Source organism: Micromys minutus, assembly GCF_963924665.1.
Source record: "Micromys minutus genome assembly, chromosome: 16".
NCBI classification, from domain to species: Eukaryota; Metazoa; Chordata; class Mammalia; order Rodentia; family Muridae; genus Micromys; species Micromys minutus.
In genome coordinates this window covers 38,352,493-38,375,028 of record NC_137985.1, presented here as the reverse complement: position 1 = coordinate 38,375,028, position 22,536 = coordinate 38,352,493, and the positions used below count along the sequence as shown (strand labels likewise).

The 22,536-nt window shown below is 46.2% G+C and overlaps 1 protein-coding gene across 1 annotated transcript in view; it reads left to right on the top strand.

Moving 5' to 3' along the window:
* TMPRSS4 (transmembrane serine protease 4) overlaps positions 1-11,880 on the top strand; it is a gene marked incomplete at both ends in the record, with an annotated part of 57,813 nt that extends 45,933 nt beyond the window's left edge. Inside the window, 8 exons of the mRNA XM_080930584.1 lie at positions 1,777-1,878; positions 2,737-2,777; positions 4,189-4,348; positions 5,334-5,500; positions 6,314-6,412; positions 6,627-6,769; positions 7,856-8,059; positions 11,725-11,880. Coding sequence (XP_080786710.1) covers positions 1,777-1,878; positions 2,737-2,777; positions 4,189-4,348; positions 5,334-5,500; positions 6,314-6,412; positions 6,627-6,769; positions 7,856-8,059; positions 11,725-11,880 — 1,072 coding nt within the window. The remainder of the gene's footprint in view (positions 1-1,776; positions 1,879-2,736; positions 2,778-4,188; positions 4,349-5,333; positions 5,501-6,313; positions 6,413-6,626; positions 6,770-7,855; positions 8,060-11,724) is intronic.
* Positions 11,881-22,536: the final 10,656 nt, after the last annotated feature.

Here is a 22,536-nt window from a genome sequence, read left to right as displayed (position 1 = left end):
TGGCAGAAAGCTCGAAGCATGGTTATTATTAAATCTGCGTTAGAAGCAGGCTCTGAGAGACTAAACACCTTGCTCAGGCAGGAGCTGGGAGGTAGAGGGGTGGGATCTGTACCTGCCACGACCGGATTTCTGGACACCATGAGTTCTCATGGTGTCTGCTTGTACAGCGAATTCTCTCTACTCACAAGGCTTCATCAACGATAGAAGGGAAAGTGAGAATCAGTCCCTCTAGGAACCTACCTACGAAGGATGGAAAGGAACCCGGGTGGTCTTCTGCAGACAGGGATCACACTTTCCCTAGCAGACTGAACTTTCTCAGGACTCTAAGAAACTGAGTCCAGAGACAAGACAGACTCACAGATCCCTAAAGCAGCCTCAAGGTTTTGTCCAGTAGATGTTCTGAGCAGCCAGTATCAATCCATATGGTCTCTGTTCCCTCTGTCCCCTCTTTATAAAGGTCCTGATCTCTTCCCTCCAGATAAGAACTCCTAGCACCCTCTAGAAAAGGGACAACTGTCACCTCATTTCCAAGGACAGCAGGCCCAGCACCTGCTGTCTCCTACTTCCCCTGCAGCCACCCCCTCCTCCACTGCAGTCCAGCCAACTGCAGCGTCAGCTGGACCAGATGCAGCAGGCTGACTCAGTTATGAAACTTGGAGTTTCCTGGGGTTCTTAAAGTGGTAGACTCCCAGAATCCTCACACTTCTATAAAGCCCTGAAGCACCAGACAGCACCACCCTGACCTCTTTGGCTTTAGAATATCAAAGTTCATTAAATCCCTGCCCAAGTTAGCTTTGCTGGCTGTGTTCACTGACAGCTTCCTCTCTCCTTCTGGGTCAGAGCTCTCTGCTCAAATCTCTTTACTTCCTTTCCTGCCTGGATTGGAAGGAAACCTTTCTTATCTAGGAACACAAAGCCATAGGTGGTCTAGTGTAGGAGTCAGGGACCACCTGGCTTATGCATCATTCATGGAGAAAACTGAGACTCAGGGAAATACACACGGGACAAATAGGACTTGCCCATGGTCATACACCAATCTGGTGTCAGGTCCAGCATATTGGAACTTAAGTCTGGGGGGCCCTTTAGACAGACTCTGGTCATCCCAGATTCAGCACGTGGTTCACCAAGGAAGTGTTTGCAGTCCCATCTGAATGTGGACTAGTAAGCCAGAGACATGGAATGACCCCAGATGTCTATGCAAATCTTGACATGAGAGGACAGACTGGAGAAGGGAGAAATTTAAGAGGCAAAATTTAGCAAAGAAAAAACCAGAGAACAGAGTAGTTAAGGAAGGCTTCCTGGAGGAGGAAGATTTGAATATGGGGTTTGAAAGAACACAAACATAGATTAGCAGAAGGGAAGGGAGAGGGTGGTCCAAGTTTCAGGGAGTTCCATCTGGACTTCTATGAGAATAGATCCAGGCTTCTCCTGTCTCCAGGGCCCTTATATGGAAAACCAAATATCCACACTCCAGTTCCCTCCGTGCTGAGACAGGAGTTCATCTGGGTGTCTTTGCTTCTTTGCTCCCACTGATGTGAACCTACAAAGATGCTGGAGCAGACCCCTAACCTTCTGCAGAGCTCCGCTTCTGGGCCACGAGTCTCTGGCAAAGAAAGCAGGGCCACAGCAGCCTGATTTGGGCTGTGTTCTGCCTTGATGTGGGACTGTCTCTGTGATCCGGCAGAGCCAGCCATGCCACATTAACCTGTACCCCCTCCCCGGGAGCATCCAATTCCAGCCTCTGCCCCAGCTCACAACCGACTCTCCCTACCACAGCCAGCCCGCTTTCAGAGCAGTGGAGATTGGCCCAGACCAGGATCTCGTTGTTGCTCAAGTCACAGGAAACAGCCAGGAACTTCAGATGCACAATGGAAGCAGGTGAGTGAGAGGATACATTCTGACCCACAGAGGCTAACTAACACTGGAAAGTGTCTCAGGATTGCAGCAAGGGGAACACGAGCCAGACAACAGGAAGAACTAGCCGAGCAGGTCATTAAATGTCCAGGGTTATGGAATCCCATTTTCAGGCACAGGGGATATTCTCTGTTAGCCTTCTTCTTTAACACAACATACACTGTCCTGCTCAGAGGCAGAGCAATGAACGGTGACGATTAACCTTCCACGGCTACTTCATGTTCCCTAATGAGTTGCCTGGTAGGCAAGAGCCTGAAAGTAGCTTCGTACTTTTCCATCACTTTCCCAGGCTAAAGTGCTACCTTCTAATGCTCCAAGGAAGGTTCTTCAGCCCTCCCCTTACCACCCTACATTAGAGCACAGCTGATTCAAAACAAAATCCCCTATGAGGCAGCCAGAGGCAGCCCAGGCTCCAGGAGCAGGCTGGCTTCTTAGCATTCAGGACGCTGGACAGAGCCTTAACACTGAAACTTGAAAAGAACAGGGTTAGTGGTAGAATGACTATCTGCTCGATTCCATCAAAATCCCGTTCTGTTTGGAAGGGCCACCGTGCGGCAGGTTCTGCTCCCTCCCCACCCAGGGTTCCAGGAGCCCAGACTAGCTTTGCACCTCCATGTTGTAGGTGCATGCAAAGCCACAGGAGTGATGCATCAAATAGAACCACACTGGGTAGTAATGCGGTTCTACACACATTCGTGATGAAGGTTCTGGGGTTCCGCAGTACTGGGGGATGGGGTTGAATCAGCAGCTCACACAGGCTGAGTTCCAACCTCCCAGCCAAGGGGAAAGCAGAAGTCACAGGGTCCTGTGTCTCTCTTTCAGATCCTGCCTCTCAGGCTCCCTGGTTTCCCTGCGCTGCCTTGGTGAGTACGCCTTGTCTCTTAGAGTCTGGGGCCTAGGCCAGGGACAGTCAGGAAGACAGACCTTTATCCTCACTTCTCTGTCTCTTAGCCTCTAAGTCCCACTGTTTGTGGCCAACCTTAGACTTTCAGATCAGTGTTCCTTCAAGTGGTCAAGGCCAAGAACTCCCTCCAGCCATCTGCTCTCAGCGCATGTCCTGAGTGTATTGGGTTTTTATTGTTGCACTGAAATATCTGAGGCAGGATAATGTCATAAAGAAGTTTCGCTTAGCTTACAGTTTTAGAACCTGGAGATCTAGGACCAGAAAGCCACCTTGGTTTGCTGGCCTAATGCTGGCTGGTGGGCCATGCGACAGGGTGTGAATAAAACAAGGAACCAGACAGCAGGGTGAGCTCTGTCTTGTCCTAAGTTCTGGAAGGTACTCAGGGATCATAGAAAACTACTTTATCCCCCTCAGAAAGCAACTACTTTGATGACCTAAGGGCCATTGGGCCTCACCACTTAAAGAAACCACCACCCCATCGCCACCATGCTCAAGATTAAGCTGCCCCCTTGAGGGAGGCACGCTCAAACCACAGCCTAACTGTTCCAGAGACTTTCAAGCAGGTCACTGGCTGGAAGAAAGCTTTCTATAAAGACCTGTGAAGCGGTCCGTAAGAGTGTAGGCCCCATCTTGCCCACCAAGAAGCTTTGAGTAAGTGAGCAAAGGGCAAGTTGAAAGCAGGGTCAGATCAGATAGCATTTGGCAGGCACAGGGCCAGGCAGGGGAGAGAGGATGAGAAAGGAGCCTCTTTGGGAAGATCATCATGTCAGGGAGTATCTTTAGAGAGGCACCGAACAGGGCAGAAATGGCACTGGAGCTGATCTGAAGCAGTTGGGAGTTGCCTTAGTCACTGAGCCACTCTCTAGCCCTGGCATTGAAATTTTTAACTCAAGTTCAAAGGTCATATGTAAAAGGTAGGTCAGAAAACAGGGTAGCCCATGGGCAACTCCCTTAACAGAAGGAAGAAACCCCAGTTCCTAGAATGTGTTTATTTCCTGATACCAAAGTAGCTTGTGAGTATCTGTTTACTCAGTGGGGAGCTTCTAGGGACTGTTCATTTGGGCAGGGCTTTCAGAACTCGTGATTTCATGCCCTTGTTTGGTTTGAAGACAATAACTTCCCAGCACAATGATTACGTCCGTGTTCAAAATTCTAAATTCCTAGACACAAACTAGAGGTGGGTCTCAGGGAAGCCTGTGGGGTAGTTTTCACTCTCTTTCCATGAATGATTTAGAGCTGGTGCGGGTGGGTTCCTCCGTCCTTCCCATACTATTCCCGAGGGCCCTGCCCAAGGGGTAGCTGGGGAGACAGCCCCTCCCCAGAAGCCTGACTCCCCTTCTTTCTCCCCCCTCCCCCCACTCTGAGTCCAGACTGTGGAAAGAGCCTGAAGACTCCTCGTGTGGTGGGTGGGGTGGAGGCCTCTGTGGATTCTTGGCCGTGGCAGGTCAGCATTCAGTACAACAAGCAGCACGTCTGTGGTGGGAGCATCCTGGATCCCCACTGGGTCCTCACAGCAGCCCACTGCTTCAGGTAAGTGTGAACAAGGAAGCTAGAAGGGAGAGAGGAAGTGCAGGGAGCCAGCTTGTTTCCTGATTGTACCCTGGTGCCCGGCCCCATCTCCCCTGGAAACCATTTTTAGGGTGCAGCCTCGGTGCAATGAGACACCATTCATGACATCCTTCCTAAGTATTAAAAATCTGTGCTGGTCTCCAAGATTGAATTCCACTGGGTGGAAAGCTTCAGATACCCAGGATCCTTACTCCATAGCACACCCATCCCATTCATGCTACGAAAGCTCTCCCCCCACATCTGATCTCCCAAGGAATTTGTTTCCTCTTTGCAAGTCTTCCAGAAAATTACACCAAGATCTAGAGTTACTGTTTATGTCTAGAAAGTGTAGAGTATCCTTCAGCCCAGCAGAGAGGGAGCTGTCCAGGCCTTGGGAAAGGGGCTCCACCCAGGGCTTTTTCATTTTCCTTTATCTATTTCATTCAGCATCTAGACAGTACCAAGAACCAGCCCTACAGACCATGTGCATCACATAAACCCCATCATTACCTTCAAGGTACCCAGGTCTAGATCAGGGGTTCCACACTGTTTTGAGACTGACAAAGGTGCTGATTCCCCTCCTGGAGAAAGGTCCTGCACATAGGCGGTGCCCGTTGTGAAGAAGAATAAACAAAAACTTAAAGCTCATGACTCAGCAGATGATGATTCAAAGATAAAAACAGGGCTTGAGGAGAAACTTCTAGGTCACGAAGGTCCAGGAGTGGGGTAGCCCCTTCCCAAGCCCTCTGGGTAGACATTTCCTTGGGCACACTTTATGAAGAAAAGGAATCAGATCTCCTTTTCTAATCTGTTTTCAGGGAGGTGTCTCTCATATTGTCCTTCCCACCACCCCTATCCCTTCCATCCCATGACATCCTGAAGCATCAACAGACTTGGGGGCCCAGCCCTAAGTAGGCAGATCCTCTGGGTGCTTGGATCCCCCTGATCTAGCCATCTCTATCCCTAGGAAGTATCTTGATGTTTCCGGCTGGAAGGTGAGGGCTGGCTCAAACAAACTGGGTAACTCTCCGTCCTTGCCTGTGGCCAAGATCTTCATCGCTGAACCCAATCCCCTGCATCCCAAAGAGAAGGACATTGCCCTCGTTAAGCTGCAGATGCCACTCACATTCTCCGGTAGGAGGTGGTCCCTGGGCACAGAGACCCCAGGTTAACCTTACTCGGGTTCTGCTGAGCAGCTTTAGACACTCATGTTCCCACTCAAGATCTCAGCCTGCCCGTGGGTGTCCAACTAATATGTCATCTCGATATCGCCAGTGTCGTGTGACTTGCTCTAGCTGTCAAGCAGATATTTTCCCAAGTCCATTTGCTCTATTTGGAATATCAAAGTCATCTGCTTTTGGAGTTGTCAGGACCCTTTTTAAAGAATTGTCTGGTGCACTGCTCAGACCTCACCAGTGCCCATGACCCTGCAAAATAACCCTGCTGGAGGGTCAGTGTGTTTCTGCCTGCTTTCCTCCAGGAACAAGGAACCTAACATTTTCTGTTGTCGTTGTTTCTTTTTTTCCTTTGCATGTGTCATGTGTCAGAAGACAGCAAGGGAGCAGGAGAGGTGAACAGATCAAGTGATATTTGTGGTTTCAAGAGACCACAGTGGGGAGGTTGGGCAAATTTGAGCTTGCTTGAGAATAATAGTCTACCCTGCAGAGGTTGATCTCTGACTGTTCAGTACCTAGACTTGGGTGATTTGGGGCAGAGAAGAATCCTGCCTAGGCACAGGAGAGTGAGGCGGAGGTATGTGAGGTCAAAGGTAGGGGCTCTAGATTATTTCAGTTAGACACCGAGGGCCTCACTGGCGAGTGGTTTATTCTCTCTAGGAATTACCTAGCCTAGTCTCACTTAGACCAACAAGATCCCTAACATAAAAAGGCATCAGAAAACAATAAGCCATCCCTAATCAAGGATCTTCTTCCCTTCTGTTCCTGGTAGACTCAGTCAGGCCCATCTGCCTGCCTTTCTCTGATGAAGTGCTTATCCCAGCCACACCACTCTGGGTCATTGGATGGGGCTTTACAGAGGAAAACGGAGGTAAGTCTTGGACTCAGAACCTCAGACACCTTGCACAAGGATCTTACCCTCCCCAGTGGTATTAAGAAATAAGAATATCCTTCAGAATATTCTTATATCCTGGCTGACCAGACACCAAAATCCCAAGCAGAAAAAAAAAGTATTGATGGCCCAGAAAATTAACCTTGGCCAAGGGTGAAGAGGAGAAGAAGGAAATTTGTTTTTGACCTCCCAGGAGAGATGTCTGACACGCTGCTGCAGGCATCCGTACAGGCCATTGACAGCACACAGTGCAATGCAGAGGACGCTTACAACGGAGAAGTGACTGCCGAGATGCTGTGTGCAGGTACCCCACAGGGTGACATGGACACCTGCCAGGTGGGTCCTCCGAAGACCATGGGGAGCTGTATGAGCAGGGACATCGGTCCTAGAGGGATGTGAACCCTACAAGCTGGATGCTCATGTGTAACCTTGCAGGTTGTGGTGCTTGGTTTGTGATAAAGAAAAGCAGAAACACAGTCTGAGAAAGATAGAAGGAGAAATGGGTGGGTAGATGATATTTGGCTCTCGACGAGGGGAAAAAATATAAATATATATTTTACATTTAAAGATGACATTGCTACCTTCTCCACCCACCCTCACACCCCATCATCTATGACCCCTTTGGGGACAGTGACTCCAGGGCTATTTCCCCTCTCATTGTCCCTGTACTTGGTTAGAAAAATCATCTCGTGCTGGGTGAGCTTTGGTACATGAGCCTTCCCTCCATGGCCACCAGGACTTGTGAGAAATTACTGTGTACCTTCTTACCACGCCATACCTCCAGAGGATCTTTGGAGCTATTTTTATTCAAATTTCTCAGTCTACCCCATCTCCATACATTAAAATCCTTATTCAAGAACTGTTTATAAATTATCCCTAGTGGGCCATGAACACTGCAGATTTAAAGACCATGTCTGCCCTTCAGGAATTCATGGTAGCCACACAGAGATACACAAGCAGGCGGTCAAGCCACAGTGTCACTGGTCTCAGAGAGAGGCATTGAGTGTAGGTCTCACTAGTTGATTTCTGTTATCTGCTCATGCATTGGCTCTGTCAACCCATTTGATCATAAACTTCCTGAGGGCAAAGGTCATTTTTCAAGTCCATTGAATCCCAGTTATCCATAACCCGACCTACCATAGACAGGCACTTGGTGGCAACTCAGTAGAGGAACCACTGGACTTAAACTAAGTTCACTTTGCTAGTGTGACTTATGAACCTGAAAAGACAGGCAGCATTCCCTCAACTTACCCACCCACCCCCAAGAGTAACAGACACTGAACAATATGAGCAAGAAGGAGGGTGGTGAAGTGAGCGTCCACAGAGCCATGGAGAGCCACAGGGGAACAGATGAACCAATTCAGGTACACAAGGAAAAAGGCCACTGCCCTCCCCAGCAGCTCCTGCCTTGACTTTCCACAGGGTGACAGTGGTGGGCCTTTGATGTACCATTCTGACAAGTGGCAAGTTGTAGGCATCGTGAGCTGGGGCTATGGCTGTGGGGGCCCAAGCACTCCTGGAGTGTACACCAAGGTCACTGCTTATCTTGACTGGATCTACAATGTGAGGAAGGTAAGTGTTCCAGCCCCACCAGGAGCCCTATCTCACTATACCTACCCCAAGCATGTACCATTCTTAGGTTTGATTTAGATCGCTCTGACAACCTCTTACATCCCAAATACATTTCCTTCCCAGCAAGCTGACAGCCTGAGATCTCTCTATTAAAGCCAAGATTCCTTAGGTTGGTGATCTCTGTGAAATGCAAGTACCTGAGGGTACAGAACCCTAAGCTTTATCATTCTCCACAACCAAAATGAGCCTGCTGGGCCCTTTCCAGAGAGGTGGTACTAAGAGTATGGAAAGGGTTGTAAGGTTTTCCGGTCTATGGAAGGGAGAGTGGACAGACAGGGCGAGCAAAATGGTCTTAAGTAACCCTGTCACTACTTTGTTGAGTTTGACTCATCTGATTTTCTGTCTGCCATTGTCTTCTCTTTTTTCTAGTCTGAGATGTAACGCTGCCGTCTGCCACATCCAGAAGCTGCTTCCCCTCAGACCTGCCTACTGCGTGACCCCTCAAAGTCAGACATGGGGCAAAAGTCTCCTTGAACAAACTTTGGTATTTCCTTCAGCAATCAAGGACCTAGACATATGCATTGCAGAGGTGTCTGGAGTGGACTAGCTCAGCCACCCCTGTATCTCCCAAGTCCTGGGAGATACGCAGTCCATGGAGTGAAACCAGACCATTGACTCAATTCTCAGAAGTTCAGCCAAGGAGGCTCTCTCTCCCTTCCACTGAAGGAAGGGAAGTCAGCTCTCTCGTAAGAGCCCAGATCACTGGCTGAGTAGATGAGACAAGGGTCTGAAAAGCCTTTACCGTCTCTGTCCAGTCCTGAAAGCACTGGGGTAAGAGATCAGCCAGTTCTAACATAGGTGTATATTTTACCGTTGGGGTGTGTGTATATTTTAGTGTTGAGGTGTTGTTATTGTCACTCCTGTGGTCAATATTAAACAGGTATGAGAAATCACTGGCACAGACTTCCTGGGCTGCTTAAAAAGAATCCAACGAAGACTGTCACACCTTAGTCTTTGGCCTGGTGCTACATGACTGTTCCCCAGAAAAGGTGGATGAACGTCCATTTGACACAGAAAACCAATGACAAGCCAATGAAATTATTTCACCTGAGTCTCGATTGCTGAACCAATAAGTTGACTGTGGTTTCTTGCCCATGAATGGGTAATGTAAATGTAAAAAGCTGGCTTGCTCCACTAACAAGCCCTCCCCTATTATACATGAGAGTACACAAAAAAGGCATCACTGAAATTCCCTGCACAGAGTTCACACAGCTTCACTGTAAAACTCTGTCCTGTGTATCACCTCTCCCCTGGCAAGTGGTGACTCCTTGTGTACACTTGGGAAGTGCCTCGTGACTCGTATGACTCTCTGGGCTTCTTGCACCTCTGGGTCTCATAAACTACACCTCTCACTAGCTTTCTGTGTCTCACAAGCCTTCCTCCTCTTTCCAAGATGGCGTATTTAATTCCAAGAAAATACATACAATACTCCGCCCCTTCTTCTAGCTCTTACACGTTTTCATTGGTTTTGCTTTAACCTCCTCCTCTTCAGTGATGTTCCTTGAGCCTCAGACAGCTGATGTCTTAGTTAGGGATTCTATCACTCTGATAAGCACCATGACCAAAAGCAATCTGGGGAGGAAAAGGTTGATTTCATCTTATAGCTCCCAGGTCATGGTCCATCACTGAGGGAAGCCCTGGCAGGGAAGCCATGGCAGAAACTCAAAGTAGGAACCAGGAGGCAGGAACTGAAGCAGAATCCACTACAGCATGCTACTTATTGGATTGGTCCTCATGGATTACTTGGCTCACTTTCTTGTACCACTCAGCCCAGGAGCCCAGGAGCCCAGGAGCGGCGCCCCCCAGAAGGCTAGCTCTTTCTCTATCAATTAGCAATTATGACAATGCATACGGGCAATCTGGATGGAGGCATTTTCTCAGTTGAGGCTTCTCTTCCCACTTGTCGCTAGCCACATCAAGTTGATGAAAAACAGGAAGGGTGGTTATTTTCTGCCATTGCACTGGGCCACTATGCAACAGCAACTGGCACTTACTCTTGATAGTTTGTTTTAAGTGTCCAAGGTAACCACTGCCAACTTCAGAAAAAGAAAAAGAAAGAATCTTTCTTCCATAACTAAGGCTGACTGCAGCAGTAGTCTATATATATATATAAAAGCATAAATGTCTATAAGGCAATTTGATAGACATATCATATTCATTTATCAATGGCAATAGCTTCCCCCTTGGAGCTAAGAACCTCTCTGGCAACAAATATTTGTTCTGACTTACAGTACCAAACATGAGTTCTCACCTGTGCAGCAGGACTTAAGTCTCACTAGAAAGCAGTTAGCCACACCCATCACAGTTGGCCACACCCATCACAGCTGGCCACACCTATCATGACTGGCCACACCCATCACACCTGGCCACATCCATCACAACTGGCCATACCCATCACAGCTGGCCATACCCATTACAGTTGGCCATGCCCATCACAGTTGGCCACACCCATCACAGTTGGCCACACCTATCATGACTGGCCACACCCATCACAGCTGGCCACACCCATCACTGTTGGCCACACTCATCACAGTTAACCACAGTTGGCCACATCCATTACAGTTGCATCACTATAGAACCACAGCCATATCTTATCTGCCATATTGATGATTTAGTACACAGGGTCAAATAACAGCAGAACTGTCAACAATTCTCCCCGGCATAGATTACACTTTCTGGCACTGAAGAAAGACATGGGGCAGGGAGTAAGCTTCCAGACAAACCCCAGCCTCATTTCTCTCTGCCCTACAGCCGAAGGGCATGATGTCTTCAGCAATAAGAACTTGCCATCTACTCTGGCATACCACCAACAGTGGCAATAACATTTATGTTAAGGGACCTCAGGGGCTTCATGGTCAACAACTTATATGGTGATAATCCATCTCTGGTATGGAGATTCTATTCAGTAACCTTATGGCTTCTAGCTATGCCTTTTCCACCCACACAGAGTGTCTTCATATAAGCTCTTTAATTGCTGTTTTTTTACTGTTCTTCCAGATGCCTTTCCAAATCTGTAAGATACTCAAGGTTTAGCATTATATAATAAAACTTTTTATAGAGGATAGACAGCCTCTCTGAAGGCCCACCACCATCTGCTCCAAGCAAGTGCCAATTGGTCTTGAGAGTCAGCAGCCAAGGGCACAGTTAAAATAAAATGTTAGCAAGCTCCAAAGCCACGTGAAAGACACTAGCACTGATACCAGCTGTCCAGACAATGAGCAGGGTTGGGTACAGCAGAATGGATGGGGACACTTTCCCATCCAGCTTTTTGGAATTGTCTTAGTCAAAGACACCATGACCAAAAAGACTCTTAAAAAGAAACATTGAATTGGGTCTTGCTTACAGTTTCCAAGGTTCAGTCCATTATCACCATGATGGGAAAGCAGAAAGACATGGTATTGGAGAAACAGCTGGATCTGTAGGCAACAGGAAGAAAGAGACTGGTTCTGGCTTGGGCTTTGGAAACCCCAAATCCCACCCTCAGGAGTGCTTCCTCCAACAAGTCTACACCTGCTCCAACAGGGCCACACCTCCTAATCCTTCCCAAGGAGTACCTGATGACTACCCATTCAAATACATAAGCCTATGGGGAGTCATTTTTATTCAAATCACAATAATTGACCATAATTTTCTATGTGTCATTTTATCTTCTCACCCAGGGGCCCTGCAGTGTGACCACCTTGCATCCACCTGCATCCAGTGAGCTAAGCACAGCTGACTTACACTGCTTGGCCCAGGTCAGAGCCAGGGTGTACAAGAACATGTTCTCCCTATCACTGGTGCTGGCTTCCTGCGTCCATCAGATTCACAATTGATACCATAACCGTTACTTCTCCATCAACCACATCTAGTTTCTGAGCAGGTCCTTCACCCTGGTATACCTTCCTGCATGGTAGAAACAAACACAGCATTACTGGGGGAGTAAGCGTACAACCCTAGGACAAGCTCAATACTTTTATATAGTACTGTTCTGCTAACTACTTCCTTTGAAATTTGATTTTAATTAATTAATTAATTATGGATGTTTTGTCTGCATGTATGTCTGCACCACATGTGTACCTCATACCCAAAGAAGGCAGAATATGCATTGGATACCTTGGGACAGCTGCTAAAGAGGTCGTGGGCTGCCATATGGGTGCTAGGGTTGAATACAAGTCGTCTAGAAGAGAAGCCAGTGCTCTTACCTGTGGAGCCATTTCTCCCTACACACACACACACACACACACACACACACACACACACACATGCCTTTGGTGAAGTTTTGCTTAGTGTTTAAAGCTCGCCACAACCCCATACCCAGAGGCTCCCCTGAGTAGCATTTAGTTTTCTGCCATTCCCATCCCCTCCCTGGGCTCAACACAAATCATGTCACATTTTCTTTCAAGTAAGCCAGGCAGCTCCATTGTCTGTTTTCCCCCCTTTGCTCCTATTATCCTGGTGACTCTACCTTATAAACTCAACTTACATGCATCTGAATTGTTTAGATCATGTCAACACCTCTTCTACACTGTAGAGAGATGGGATTCCACCATGGAGCTCAACAAAGTGGCTAAATCCCACAATTCTAAGACCCCTGCTGATTTTATGTCTATCTGAACACTTCTCTCTGGCTCAGTGAAATATTGTCAAACACATGTCCTCTGTACCAAGTCCCTTGGTGATGCCTACCTTCCCTTTGGTGCCTTCCAGACCCTGATAGTCATGGGGGTCTCTGGTAACACTAACCCATGTTTCTAATGGCTAATATCAACCAGTCCTTCAAAGACTAGTCTCAAATGACTCAGCCTCTGCTTAGAGGGGAATGGGTATTACATTACTCAGTTTCTCTGCCTCCACAGCACTCAGACTGATCTCATTCACCCCAAACAGCTCAGATGCAGCATTGTCTCTGACTGTCATAGCTTCCCACACTAGGCCTTTATGAAGGTCCTCATCTGAATGTTGAACAGTGAGCCTTCTCCTCGGCGCTAAAGATTGGACCTACAAGGTAACATCCATCATTTCAATTTCGCTCCCCCACCCACATCCCGACTGTCTGATGCTTCCATGAATTTCAAATTTGGGGATTCCAGGAAGGGCTATTTAGCATAAACCTAAATTGGATCATCTTTTCCTTGCACCCCACCATCTGTAAGACAGCAAGGCAACACCTCCACCTCATCACCCCTTTCTTCCACTTTTTCTGCCAAGTAAGAGGCTATTGAGGATGATAGCATCCTTATCTCTTTTGCCCTCAATTTCTCTCATGCAGGCAAATTCTTCTGGACAAATAGCTCATCTTTCCTTGTATGTCTGATCACCCACAGTAAAGCCACTCCACTGTTGCCACAGGTATTTCAGAGTCCCATCTCAAAAGTCTCACTTAGGGAGATTGCTACATAGTATCTAATCCATCCCTGTTTGAAGGGGAGAGATATTCCCATGCTCAGGTGGCAAACCCCAAAAGAGACACACCACCTATTGCATGAACTTTTCCTGGAAAAACTTGAGTAAACATTTATTGCTCTCAGATAGGGTATCAACAGCATACAGAAAGAATGAGTCCACCCTAGTCTACCATGGGTGAGGGGTAACCCACGGCAGAAGAGGCAGCTTATGAGAAGTATACCACTAAAGAAAATGTCCCTCCCGCTTCAACAACCACTAACAGCTCATATATCCTCAAGAAGGAGTTTATGCATCTAAGGTACTGTCTCAAACCACTCATGCCCTGCCCTCCTCTTCATGACAGAGTATCTGAGCCTAACCCAGTAAGGAAGCAATCACAGCTCTTCTCATTTTAAGACAGCAGTGGTCATGCCATGCCCAGAGGACAGCATTTTACAATACAACCCTTCATTAGACAGAAGATGGCCACCTTAGATCCTGTCCCCAGCCCCGGGATGCTCCACCCTAGGTTTTCTCAGCTTTGGTTGCAAGTCTTATCACCTACAGCAGGGGACACACAACTGCCATTACATCAAAGAGCATACCATTTCATACCACATGGAAAGGTAGCCGAAGATGCTGCACCCTCAGTGCATCAGTCTTGGCAGAAAATCTTGTAAACTGCATGAAACTGCTCCTATCAAGTGCACCTTTGTTCTGTCTTTGTTCTTCATTGAGTACCGGTTTTGCTGACTACATTCTTCTGGGAGATGTAAACAAATTTGTGTGTGTGTGTGTGTGTGTGCGCGCACACACATGCGCTGGTGATAGTTATGTAATGGAGCATATATATGTGTATATATAATATATATGAAGCATATTTATATATGGAAATATTTCTATTTGAAGGAAATAGCTACACAACACCTTCGGATGAGTCGATCCTAAGGAGGCAATCACTTCTCTGTGTACAAAGAAGTAAACAGAGACATGGAAAGCTGATCGGCTACTGAACAAGGGAAACCATGACTGAGTCTGGGGAAGCCAGAGAGGTTAAGTGTGATTCCCACACAAGCCTGTCCCATTGTCCTTCCATCCCTGATATCCCTGCCTGATATCAGCCATTGGATAAAGACAGCACAGATGAAGCAAGGACATTATGTTAAGTGAAACAAGCATGCTATGAAATACATCTCATTTCATTCCACTTGTGTGAGATATAGAATCAAAGTAATGGTCTTCCAGGGGCTGAAGGAAGTGAGCAAGAAGAGTTACTTGCTTTACACATAGTTTTAGCTTGTTGTTGGTGATGGTAGTGGAAGTGGCAGTAGTGATGGTATTAGTGGTGATGGTGGTAGAGGTGGTGGAGGTAGAAGGGTGAAGTTGGAGGGGGAGTGGTGGTGATGGTGATAAAGATAGTGATGGTGTTGGTGTTAATGGTGATGGTGGTGGTGGAGGTGGTGATGGTGGAGGTGGTGGTGGTGATGGTAGTGATGGAGGTAGTAGTGATGATGATGGTGTTAATGGTAATGGTAACGATGATGAGGTTGGTGGAGGTGGTGGTGATGATGTTAATAGTGGTGATGATGGTGGATGTGGTGGTGATGGTGGATGTGGTGGTGATGGTGGAGATGGTGGTGATGTTGATGGTGGAAGAGGTAATGGTGATGGTGGTAACGGTAGTATAGAGAGGGTAGAGGGGTAATTGAGCAGAAGTGGATTGAGTGGTTGTGGTGGTGAGGGTGTTAGTGGTGGAGGTGGTAGAGGTGGTAGAGGTGGAGGTGGTAGAGGTGGTAGTGGTTTTGATTTTTAAAGACACAGTTTCCCTGTGTAGCCCTGGCTGTCCTAGTACTCACTCTGTTTGAACTCAGTGATCCACCTGCCTGTGCCTCCAAAATGCTTGGATTAAAGGCATGTACCACCTTGACTGGCTCAGAATTTTAGTTTTATAAGACAAATCAGTTCTGTGGCTGGATGCCCATGAGGTAACAGCACAGCACAAATGTGCCTAGTGCCACTGCGTGACACACTTGGAAAATGGCTAAGATGGTCACATTGTGTGCACACTCACACTTCAGAAAAGTCATGTCTGTAATCCTAGCTGCTTAGGACACTGAAGGAAAAAGATAGAAGATTCAAGGCTAGCCTGGGCTACAGAGTAAGTTTGCCAAGGTCAACCTGCAAAGAATAGTGAGACCCCGTATGAAAACAAAAAGTTAAAGAAAGGCAAGCTGGAGATAAAGTTACCTGATGGAACCCTTGCTTAGCATGCATGAGCCCTAGGTTCAATCTCTGGTACTTTCAAAGTCATAAATGACTGTATTGTGGCTTAAGAGTGTGGTAGCTGATTGTGTGAGCTCCAAAATCGGAATGCTCATGTTACCAGTCTAACCTCAGGCCAGATTCTTCACCTTGGGTCAGGTTCTTAACCTTAGTGTGCCTTAATGTTTTCCTTGACTATATTTACAGCATGAAGCTAAGACTAGTAAGTGAATAAATGATATCTTGTAGAGATATGTAGATGTTAAATGAATCGATATATTCAGAATAGTGTCTGTCACATAGAAGTGTACTGCCCAAAATTTATTGTCTTCGAGTTCCATTGCAGTGAAGAAACACCATGACCATGGCAGCTCTTATAAAGAAAAAAACATTTAATTAGGTCTGGCTTACAGTTCAGAGGTTCCATCCATTAGCATCATGGTGGAACACAGGTCAACATGGTGATGGAAAAGAAGCTGAAAGTTCTACATATGAATCAGCAGGCAGCTGGGCCTGGCTTGAGCATCTGAAACCTCAAAACCCACCAACCCACCAACCCAACCCCAGTGACACACTTCCTCCAACAAAGCCTCCTAATCCTTTCAAATAGTGCCACTGCCAATGAGTTTATGAGGGCCATTGTCATTCAAACCACCACAGTTATTATTGAAAAAAATGTTTCATACAATATACTTGATTATGTTTTTCTTCTCTCAACCTTCTTCTACAACCCCACACCTCTCTATCCACCCAACTTTGTGTTCTCTCTGTTTCTGTCCCTCTGCCTCCCCCCCTTTTCTATACACACACCCACACCCACAAAAATCAAAATAAGCAAACAAACAAAAAACAACAACAATGCCAAAAACAAAATCAAAAGATAGCCCCAGAAAACAGTGGAGTTTGTTTTGTGTTGGTTAACTATTCCTGGGCATGAGGCCTGCCCTAGATTAAGGTTTATATACCCAGTGACAATCTATTGTAGAAAACTGATTTCCTCTTTGCCAGTGAATATCAATTGCAAATATCTTCTTGGTTAGAGTTGGGCCTCTATCTACTTCCTGGGACTCCATCTAGCCTGAATGTGTGCAGGTCTTGTTTGTGCTGCCATAGTTTCTGTGATATGCATCAACCCTGCTGTGTCCCGGAGGTCACCGTTTCCTTGGATTCACCAACACCTCTGACTCTTGCAATTTTTCTATCTCTTTTTCTGCGCAGATCCCTGAGCCTGGAGGCGGCACATTTAGGACTAGGGCTCTAAGGTTTCTCACACTCTGCTCACTGCCTCTGAGTCCCAGCCTGGTGTGGTCGCTGAGGCCACAGTAGTACAAACTGTTTCTGTGGACGAGCCATTGACACAAAGGAATGGAGATAGGCTGGGAGGAAAGGTTGAAAGGGGTGGTGAAGAAGAACTGGGGGATCCTGGACCTGCACCAAGAGGCCAAATCCCCAGGGAATGGAAGTGAGGTCGTGAATCAATTTCCAAAAGTCCAGGTGCACTGTGAGATAATGACAATGTGTGAGTCAGAAGGGATGGCTAGAGTCAGACTATTCTAATGGTCTTAAGTTATTCAAATAGGTTAAACATTGACTCAAGTTATGGTCCATGAAAGGTGTGCACTCTACTCTAAGTGGCCAAAGGTTAACTATGGAAAGAATGGAGATAAAGTTTTTTACTTTCAAAACAATAAAAGAAGAAATCAATTTAAAAAAAAAAAAATTTAGCAATCTCAAAACAAGGAGGAAAACATAAGGAAAAGAAAGGATCTGTTGTTAAGTTAAAAAAGATGGTTGGAAAAATTACCAACAATCATAATACATGTTAAACTCACCAGCTGGTAACGGGATAGTCAGCTTGGAGGGAAGTGGCTATAACTTTAACCGTGAATGCCTTGCACATGACCCTGTGTTGCAAACTTGGTCCTGGTCCAGTGGTGCTGTTGGGAGGTCCTGGGACACTTAGGAGGTAGAGCCTAGGAAAAGGAAATTAGGTCACTGAGGCAGGCCCATGAGGGGAACATGGAATCCTCCACCCTTAAGAATGCAGTTCAAGGGGGACCCCAGTTAATCTCAAACAGGAATGAGTTTGTATGAAGGAACAAGTCCAGTCTCCGAATCTCTTTGGCTTCCTGTCTCATCATGTAACCTCTCCCTTTGCCTTTCCCCCTTCCCGATTCTTGCCATTTTGTGAGAAAGCCAATGGTCCTTGGACCAGGCACTGGCATTTTGCTGTTGACCAAACAAGCACCAAAATCAGGAGTAAACTGAACCTCTTTGTTTTATAAAATATCCAACCCTGAGTGTTTTGTTATTTTAACACTAAATAGGACCCATATGGTAGAAGGAGAGAACCATTTCTCACAAATTGTCTTCTAACTTCCACACATAAATACAATTGTATTACACGCACACACGCGCGCGTGCACACACACACACACACACACACTTCTAATTTTCAATAAAAATAATAAGAATATAAATGAGCTGGGTAGAAAGTACTATTACAGATACACTAATTGTATTTTTTAGTTTTCTGTCACTATGTTACAATGCCTGAGATAACTTCTAAAGAGATAAGAAGGGTTTGGCTCACAATTTTGAAAATTCCGTACATAATTAGTTGTTTGCTTTGAGCCTATGGTAGAGCAGCATATTATGACAGAATCACATAGCAGAGAAAGAAGCAGAGGGTACCAAGGCACCTTAATCCCCTTAATCTCCCAATTCCTTAATGACCCCAAAAATTTTCAAACTACCTTCATCCGGTTGCACTTCTGTAGAAGGTCATTTTAATGAGAAAAACCATATGTTTCAGGGGAGGCTGATATTTGGAAGAATAATAATGAGGCCAAGAAAGAATGAGTCAGCGGGATAGCATCAGAAAAAGAAAATATCAGCAGCACTGGGGGCAGAGCCGTGTCACTCGGTTAGACTGGAAAGGTATGAGCTAAAGAATGATGTCATTGGATTCCTGATAGTTACTCAAAAGTAATCCGCACACAGTGGTATTCACCATTGTAGTGCACACTTCTGCCAGTGTTGACAAACACGTCCAGGCTGCTAAGCAGCCACCACAGTGGCTCATCGTTCTTGGAAAGTCAATGACAATCCTTCCCCTACCCATGGCCCATGCCAGTCACTGTCATGTCATCCTGCTGTCCCTGTCAAGAATGTTGTGGAGATGGATTTGTGTAACAAGTGATACTTAACCTTCATTGTCAGCCATGAGACCCTGAGAACCAGTCTCTGGGGCTGTCGCTGACTGGTGACCTACATTAGGTCCCTGGGGGAGGGAAGAGCCACCCTGAACATTGATAGCATCATTCCATGGGTTGGAGTCTAGGACTGAAAGCAAGGGGAAAGGAAGGCTGCACAGAAGCATCAGTACACTCCGCGGCTGACTGGGGATGCAATGGGACCAGCCAAATCTTGCTCCTCCCTCCAGGCCTTTTCTGACCCAGTGGACTGGATCCCCTAGAACTATAAGTCAAGATGCCCTTCCTTCCTTCGGTTGCTTCTTTTGGGTGTATGGTCCCATCAATGAGTAAGTGACTGACACAACACCTTCATAAGACTTTTGTTTTTAGGTAAGTTTGAAAAATAGAGCAGAAGGTAACACAATTTCCCCTACACTCCCTCCACGCACAGAGTCTCCCTAGCTTGTCCATATTCCTCACCAGAGGGAGACTGTAGTCACTGCTGATAAAACAGAGACCCTTTTTAAATCTGAATTCCTTCTCTTAGCTTAATGTTTCTGAGATCCACCATGTTGTCCCCTGGAACTGTTTATCACTGAGGGACGGTGACTGTAGGCTCTGTGACAGTGTGTTTATCCAGAGGTCCATGTTCTAGAAACTTTGTCCCTTGTGTTGTAGTGTTGGGATATGAAAGAACTTTGATTGGGCCTCATGGGAGGTAATTAGGCTATGGAGAATCTATCCTCATGAATGGATTGATGCTATTGCTTGGGAGTGCCTCAACAGTGGGTTGTTCTTCAAAACTAGCTTCTCCCCAGAACCTCTCCTTACATACTGTGTGTCTCTTCAGCACCTGCTTTGAGCAGTGTAATGCCATCCGCCAAGAGGCCCTAGCTAGAACCCACTACACACCAGTGTCATGCTCTCTAACATTCAGAACTGTGAGCTCAATAAACTCTTTTCTTTATATAGTATTCAGCATCTAATATTTTGTTATAGGAACACAAGGCAACACATTACATCTATTTACCAGTTCAAAGACAATTATTTCTTGCTTTGGACGATAACAAAATAAAATGTCTAAAGACATCTCAGAATGAATTTTTATAAGAATATGTGCTTTCGTGACTTTCTTCTAACAAGAATAGAGTGACCTGAAGGAATGGGTTTACTTCACCCACCGAAGTAATGGAAACTCTGGAGGAAAATATGTCCAACATCTTTAACACAGAGGAGATGAATCAACCCAAGTCAATGAGGTTTGAGAGAGGAGAAACAGAAGAAGGAATCTTTATAATCGAATAAAAGAACCACTGTCTTACTTCCTTTTCCATTACTGTAACAAAAGACCATGACTAAGGCAATTTATAGAAGAAATCATTTATTAAGGTTTATAGTTTCAGAGGGTGAGTCCATAGTCATCATGGAGGAGGGTATGGTGGTAGACAGGCAGTCATGGCACTAGAGCAGTAGCTAGATACAAAAACAAGATGACTTGGGATGGCTTGGGCTTTGGAAACTTCAAAGCCCATCCCCAGTGGCACACTTCCTCTAACAAGGCCACACCTCTTATCCCTGCCCAAACAGTTCCATCAGCCAGAAACTAAGTATTCAAACATGAGCCTATGGGAACCATTCTCAATTAAACTGCTAGGGAAATAGAGGTAGGTCATGGAAGTCAAAGCAGATACAGTTCAGCAGAAAGAGTATTCCATAGATCTGTAAAGGATCACCTCAAGTCCTTGACTACCTGTAAAGGCACACCTGAGAAGCCAGTCAGCCTTTTGTGCCTTGGCTTCCCTCATTCACAAGGTGTGGATAAATAATATATATGTATACATATATATTCCTATAGATATCTATTTCATAAAAATCCCACAAGGATTACATGAGTCAACATATATGAAACAAAGTTCAGATTGGAGAGGATTAGGGGGGCTATCTCTGGAGATGTCATGGGACCAGGAGGAGTTTGTTCCTGTTGTCCACAACTAGAACAGCAAGATTTAGGCATTCCTAAGGACAAGGCAAAGTATGGGAAGGCTATTTCCTGGGCTGTGAGTGTAGGTTGGTAAAGATAAGGCCACATGGATTTTTTGCATAGATCCGAGGGGATCTTTGCTAAGGTGGAGGAGGGGGTTTAGGGAATGAGAGAAAATGGTAGAGTCGGACATCTTATCCTAAATGAACGGGTACACTGGGGGTGGGCACCTCAGAATGAGGTAAGACCATGAGTTCGGTTTTGGACAACTCTCATAACCACATCAGCCAACATGTTACTTCTTCACATGGACCTTTCTTTCCCTAGCTTGCCTTAGGAAGCTGACAGCCTCTCCCCCAGTGTGTGCAAGTTTAGCCACTGCCTCGCTGTTGCCTGCCTCTCTTCTGGCTGACTTGGCCTCCATAGGACCTTACCTTCAGGCTCTTCAGGGACAGTCACAGAGCTGTCACCTGGCTTTGAAATTCCTTATTTGTATGGCAACACTTTTTAACTTTTGAAAGGCTTCATACACATGGCCTTGTACATGACCTCACAGGGTCCTCACAAAATAGACATTACTCCTCCCTCTTTGCAGCCAAGGGATCTAAGGCACAAAGAGCTCCAATGGCTCATCAGGGACATCTCACTGAGGGTTGCTTACATAATGAAAGGACACTTTGGATCAGAGCGTTGGGGTCTTCAACCCATGACTGGCTGCTCTCTTCCTCTCAGCCCCATGGAAAGGTAGAGACATCGTGGCAGGATGGCATAGTGGTCAAGCTGCTCACCTTATAGCCACCAGGAAGGGAGGGAAGAGCCACAGACAAGGTGTGCCCTTCAAAGACACATCCCCAGTGATCTGCCTCCCCTAGGACCCACCTTCTCGTTTCTTCCCAATAATCCCATCAAACCATGAACCCACTAAGGAATTGATACACTGAGGGAATCAAGACCCTCATGATCCAGATACTTCACAAGAGCCCAGCTCTGAACATTGCACTTGGCATATAAATTTAATTAAATATTCTGTATTTAAACCATAGCAATGATTATGACGGTTTAACTTTTGGGTGGGGTGAAGATTGAATCTGCCCTTGCACATGCAAGGCAAGCACACTCATGATGGTTAGTCTTCTCTGTATGTGCATGCATGTGTGCGCAGATGTGTGTGTGTGTGTGTGTGTGTGTGTGTTTGTATGCGTGTGTGTGTTTAAGTACACATGTGGAAACCAGAGGAAATAATCAAGCATTGCTCCTCAGGTGCCATCCACCAGCTTCTGGTTGGTTGGTTGGTTGATTTGTGTTTTTTCTTTCTAGACAGGGTCTCTCGATACTTGTCAGGGACACTAGACTGGCTGGCCAGTGAGCCCTGGGAATCTTCCTGTCTCTTACTCCTCAGTGCAGAGATTATTAGAGTATTCCACCACACCTTTTTTGTTGATGAGTGTTCTGGGGCTCTAACTTGGGTCCCTATGCTTCCAAGATCAAGGTGTTAGCAACATCCCTTCTTCAGGTTCTCCACCCCCAAGTTTAATATTTGTATCCTTCATACGGGTGCTTCCCAGTGGTTCCAGAGTTTCTGGCACCATCAGCACACATAGCAAAAAGGCTACCTTTCCAAAGGGCCAGAATTAAAACAACACGAATGTCTTGGCATAAGTTAG